Raw genomic sequence first — 6,532 nt, forward strand, 5'->3', positions numbered from 1 at the left:
CCTTGTCAGTTACAGACCAGGATGTTTCCCTGCCGGTCAGGGGAAGTGTGGGCAGCTAGATCACAACAACTCACCCTGTTTTCCGGTGGAAGAACTGCAACCCTAATATGGAGTTTATCAAGCGAGGCTGGGGCCAAATGCCATCTTGTAATGGCAGCTATTCAAATCGGCTCCCAATAGGAATCCATGAGAAGAGTGTATACAGAGTTGTATCTTAGCAGAAAATGCAAACATTTTCTAAAGTGAACCATCCTTTTTCTCTAATTCCTTCATCTGATTGCAAGAAACACATTTTGTTATGAAGTGTCAGTTACTTAACTCAAGGTCTACAAATTTCAATGACATTATAGAATATCTACATAGCAACTAGGATTTTTTTTCCAAAATTGGCATCAGGGTTTAACCACTTGATATATAAATTAGCCATCACAAACAGAAAAGATATTTAAGGAATAACTCAAGTGAAGATCCCAAAGTAACTTTGTTGCATCTTCTTTTTTATACTTCATGAAAATCTTCAACATGTCTGTCTTCTGCACAAAAACAACAACACTGGGTGGAGTAAAGCATAAGAATATGATTTGGAGTTATTAATATTGCTGGGGAATGATAGAAAGGATTAACCACTGTACTGTGGGAAAGCAATAGTAACTATAACACTCACTATAGAGTATAAAATTTAGTTCTAACTGGTAAACATTTCTCTTTAAATTGAGAGTTTTCTACAATTGAAGTCAAAGAAATCTGTATTAATTTGAGCAGAGAGTAACAGGTCTTCCTGGACAAATTTATACATTGTACAGGTACTGGTCCTAGTTGGATATTAAGAATGATTTTGAACAACCACAGGTAATGAAGTCATGTGAGACCATTGATGCATGTAGATTTATGTGAAGGTGGATTAAAGCAGTGATTAAAATAATAAGTGCATGTGGACATGTGGTATATATAGGATGCTAAAGACATAGTGTAGGTCTTAATATAGGGAGATAAGGTAAATTTAGTTGTCTATGTTATAAGCAATAACCTTTACATACAAATGAGGATGAACCAAGTGAAGGGGAAGAAAGGGAAGGAAGTGATAGGGAAGTACAGGAGGAACTCTAAAATTTAGGAGTGGAAGAGTTTTAACCCCAGAATTGGTGAAGAGAGAAAAGCAAGTGTCATTGTGAGAACATATAGGGTTATACCACCAGCATGTTTGAGATAATAAAATAGAATTTGTGTCCCTGATAGGAGCTTTGTTCTTATCCTTAGGGCAACAGTGGATATATGAAAAATAAACCAGAAAAGCAGTGATGGATCTCCTTTGTGTCAGAATTCCACAGTGCAAATGAACCAGGTTGAAGGAGAAGGGACAGGAGACACGAGAACATCGAATTGAGTCTCTTTCTGTATTCCAGTAAAGATACCGCGTGATCCTCAGATATCGATATAATCTCACAGAAAGGAATGAATAAAACAGGAGGATGGAAGTGAGACTCTGTATAATGTATGACAGCAGTTCAAGGTAACAAAAAATGGATCAAAGTTTACAGATTTCTGAATCCAAACTGAATTTCTTTTACTATACTAAGGGAGACTAGGAAGTAACACATGGCGTGATTGGAAGGCAACCAAGTGAAGGTGTGAATTCACTTGGGGCTTTTGTGCTCCTGATGTCTGTCACACGCAATGGAGGGAAGATGATAGTGAACAGTAGAGCAGAAATCTCCATGCTACAGAGACATGGTTGTCTGAGTTTGTAATGTCTATCTATGGCATCGTAGTATGTGTATTTTTCTTGAAAGTTTTATAAAATTACAATGACATAGTTTATCAAATTCATCAAGAACATCAATATACAAAAATAGGGCAAATTACAAATGAACAAACAAGAGTTGAGCAGGCAACAGGACAAAGAAGCACTAGTTCATTTTGTATCTCAGTAAAAAAGGCATAGAGAGCTCTAGGAAATGATGGGAGATAGAAACATGTTATGAATTTGAGAAAATCATTTATAATTGCAATAATTACAGACATCTGGAGTTTGCAGTTATCATTAATATGATGACTGTCAGATATATATGTTCTTATATAACTTAGTTATATGTTCACTTTATTTTATTTTAAATAATCCTGATATTTTTTCCTTAGGATACTGGAGACTAAGAATGATAATGAAGAACCAAAGTGTCATCTCACAGTTCCTCCTTTTGGGTTTGCCCATCTCCCCAGAACAACAGAACCTGTTCTATGCCCTGTTCTTAGCCATGTACCTCACTACTGTCCTGGGGAACCTCCTCATCATCGTCCTCATTCTACTGGACTCCCGTCTCCACACACCCATGTACTTCTTTCTCAGCAACTTGTCTTTTGCTGATTTCTGCTTTTCCTCTGTCACAATGCCAAAATTGTTGCAGAACATGCAGAGCCAAGTACCATCCATCTCCTATGTAGGCTGCCTGACACAAATATTCTTCTTTCTATATTTTGGATACCTTGGGACCTTCCTCCTTGTGGTTATGGCCTATGACCGCTATGTGGCTATCTGTTTTCCCCTTCATTACACCAGCATCATGAGTTCTAAGCTCTGTGGGGGCCTGGTGGTACTGTGTTGGGTGCTGACCACATTCCATGCTTTGTTACACACCCTACTCACGGCCAGATTGTCGTTCTGTGATGACAATGTGATCCCACTATTTCTGTGATATGACTACTTTGCTGAAACTGGCTTGTTCTGATGCTCATGATAATGAATTGGCGATATTTATCTTAGGAGGCCCTGTAGTTGTCCTCCCTTTCCTTCTCATCATTGTTTCCTATGCAAGAATTGTTTCCTCCATCTTCAGGGTCCCTTCTTCTCATGGTATCCGTAAGGCCTTTTCGACCTGTGGTTCTCACCTGTCTGTAGTGTCACTATTCTATGGGACAGTCATTGGTCTCTACTTATGTCCTTCTGCTAATAACTCTACTGTGAACGAGACCATCATGACTTTGATGTACACAGTGGTGACTCCCATGCTGAATCCCTTCATCTATAGCCTTAGGAACAGAGACATGAAGGGAGCATTAGAGAGAGTATTTTGTAAAAAGCAAAGTACTTCCTTCCTATGATGGTAACACTTCAGATTTTTATATAAGTTCTTTTAGAAAAAATTAACATTAATATTGGATGTTGTTATATAATTTTTACTCACTTTGGATGCTACTGTTTAAAGGTCCCACAATATAACTTTTACTACAAAAATTAGAAGGAGTTTATATGAGTAGCTGAATTTGGAAAATAATTTTGAGAGACCTGAATATGCACTCCTTGTTTTGTCCGGGCAGTCCTGGATATTTTAGTAGACTTAAAATCATATATGATCCCCATTGTTATTCCAGGATTTTCTCATTTTGTCCTAATGTCTACTGTGACTGTGTGCTTATATATGTATACTTTATGATCTCAGATCTGTACTTAAAATTATCCAAATATCTCAACTCACCAGCCCTTTTCCAGGCTTTCACATGTTCTTTCTACAGTCTGTAATTAAATAATTTTATAATTTAATCCCCTAAAATCTATCTTTAATCCATTGTCTATATAGTTTTTCTAACTAGTCTTGGTTAGGAAACTAATCAAGACTGAAAACAGATTTCAGTAAGTCCTTGGTATTTTGTTCTCATTATTGTACTTTTTTTTCTATATCTGGTATTTATCAGTAGCCAGGGACACCTTGGTGTGTTTCTTCAAAAATCATACAAAAATATTTGGTACAGCTTGATGTTTTCTTTTATTTTTCTTTCTTTATGGGCTTGATCTTATTTTGTTATCTTGGTTTTGAAGAGTTTTGATGTTATAATGGGTGATTTTTTTTGATATATAACTTAAAAATTGTGTGAGTAGGGAGGGGAAGAGTGTCCTGAGGGAGAAATATGATCAAAATATATTTAACTTAAATTTTTAAAAAATAAAGCATAAAATATAATTTTTTTTAAAAAATGAATTCCAATAAATGAACATCTTAAATATAAGACATGGAAATATGAGACCATTATTAGAAGGAAACCCCCCCAAAAATCTTTAGATTTGAGGATGAAAACAGACATAAAAATCAAACAAAAAACTAAAAAGTGGCAAGTGGGTTACATCAAACTAAAAAGGCTGAGCATGGCATCCCACCATAGAAAATAGGCTACAACAATCTGGCTCATGTACCAGGGATAAATGCTGGTCCTGCTGCCAGGGGCCCCTCACATAATCCAAGCTTCTACACTGTTTCCCACATATGGAGGCCTAGTTTGGTCCCATGGAGGCTCCACAGCTGTCGGGCTAGTGTTTATGAGTGTCCACGATCTTGGTCCAGCTCTCTTTGCAGATTCCTCCATCATGATTTTGACCCACCTTGCTTATATATCCCCTCATAGTTCTTTTTGACTGGATTTGTTGAGCTTGACCTGGTGCTTGTTTGTGGATCTTTGCATCTGGTTCCATTGGTTTTTGAAAGAAGCCTCTATGATGATAATCAGAGTATTCACCAATCTGATTAGAGGGAAAGGTCAGTTTGGGGATACTGTACACTATTGCTGGAAGTCTTCATTGGGGTCATCCTTGTGGATTCTTATGAATTTCCCAAGCCTCAGGTTTCTCCCTAACACCATAGTGACTCTCTCTATAAAGATACCCTTTTCATTTCTTTCCCACTCCATCCCTCTCCCCTCAATCATTCTGTTCCCTCATGGTCTCATCCATCCTACCCTCCTCTTTATAGTCTCCCTTGCCCTCAGCTTACCTAAGAGATCTCATCTAATTCCTCTTCTCAGGGTGATCCATGGGTCCCTCTTAGCGTCATCCTTGTTACCTATCTTTTAAAACTGTGGATTGTAGTCTGGTTATCCTTGGCTTTACATCTAATATCCACAGATGGGTGAGTACCTCACTCAGAATTTTTTTCCAGTCCCATCCATTTGCCTGCAAATTTCATGAGGTCATTTTTTTCTTAAAGCTGAGTGATACTCTATTGTGTAAATATACCATAATTTCCTTATTCATTTTTCAGTTGAGGGACATTTAGATTATTTACAGGTTCTGGTATTATGAATAATGCTGCTATAAACATTGTTGAGGAAGTGACCTTATGGTATGGATTGAGTAACCTTTGGGTATAAGCCCAAGATTAGTATCTCTGGGTTTTGAGGTAGGTTGATTCCTAATTTTCTGAGAAACCACCATATTGATTTTCAAAGTGGTTGTAGAAGTTTGCATTTTCTGGATAGGTTCCACCTACCAATATTGAATCAAAAATAGATAAACAATTGAAATAGACCTATAATCCCTAAGGAAATAGAAATAGTCATCAAAAGTCTCCCAAACAAAAAAACAAAATCCCAGTACCAGATGGTTTCAGTACAGAATTCTATAAGAATTTCAGAGGAGCTAATTCTAACACTCTTCAAATTGTTCTACGTATTAGAAACAGAAGGAACATTGCCAAACTCCACTTTCAAGGCTACAGTTATCCTGATACCCAAATCACATGAAGATGCAACAAAGAAGGGGAACTACAGAACAATTTCCCTAATAAACACTGATGTAAAAATACTAAATAAAATACTGGCAAACCAAATCCAAGAACACATCAAAAAATGATCCACCATGAATGACCAAGTAAACTTCATCCCAGAGATGTCAGGTTGGTTCAACATATGGAAATCTGTCAATGTAATCCACCATATGATAAAAATGAAAGCAAAAAAAAAAAAAAACACACTATCATCTCATTAGGTGCTGAAAAAGGCTTTGAGAAAATCCAACATTTCTTCATGATAAAGGTCTTGAAGAGAACAGGGACACATGGAACATATCTAAACATAATAAAAGCATTTTACAGCAAGCTGATGGTCAACATCAAATTAAACAGAGAGAAACTCAAAGCGATTCCAGTAAAATCAGGAAAAAAAAAAACAAGATGTTCACTCTCTCAATATTGATTCAATATAGTACTTGAAGTTCTAGCTAGAACAATAAGACAACAAAAAGAGATCAGGGGGATACAAATTGGAAAGGAATAAGTCAAACTTTCACTACTTGCACATGATATGAATATATCTATATCTATCTATCTATCAATCGATATATCTATTAAAAGCTCTACCTGGGAACTCCTACAGCTGATAAATACCTTCAGGAATGTGGTGGGACACAAGATTAACTCAAACAACTCAGTAGCCCTCCTATATACAAATGATAATTGGGCCATGGAAGAAATCAGAGAAACATTATCCTTTACAATAGCCACAAACATAAAATAACCTTGGCTAAATGTAACCAAATAACTAAAAGACCTATATGACAGAAACTTTAAGTCACTAAAGAAAGAAATTAAAGAAGATACTAGAAAATGGAAAGAATCTTTAACAAATGGTGCTGGCACTACTGGATGTCAACATGTTAATAGAAGACAGCTATGAACAGCTTTTTTTTTTAATTTATTTATTTATTAAGGATTTCTGCCTCCTCCCCGCCACCGCCTTCCATTTCCCTCCCCCTCCCCAGATCAAGTCCCTC

At 36.7% G+C, this 6,532-nt stretch overlaps 1 protein-coding gene across 1 annotated transcript; it reads left to right on the forward strand.

Moving 5' to 3' along the window:
- Positions 1-2,153: 2,153 nt before the first annotated feature.
- LOC101996867 (olfactory receptor-like protein I9) lies at positions 2,154-3,096 on the forward strand. Its single transcript, XM_026780645.1, is given in 2 exon segments — positions 2,154-2,674; positions 2,676-3,096. Coding segments are annotated over 2 exon segments (942 nt in total).
- The last annotated feature ends 3,436 nt before the right edge of the window (positions 3,097-6,532 follow it).

The sequence above is a fragment of the Microtus ochrogaster genome, chromosome 7 (genome assembly GCF_000317375.1).
Source record: "Microtus ochrogaster isolate Prairie Vole_2 chromosome 7, MicOch1.0, whole genome shotgun sequence".
Classification (NCBI taxonomy): Eukaryota; Metazoa; Chordata; class Mammalia; order Rodentia; family Cricetidae; genus Microtus; species Microtus ochrogaster.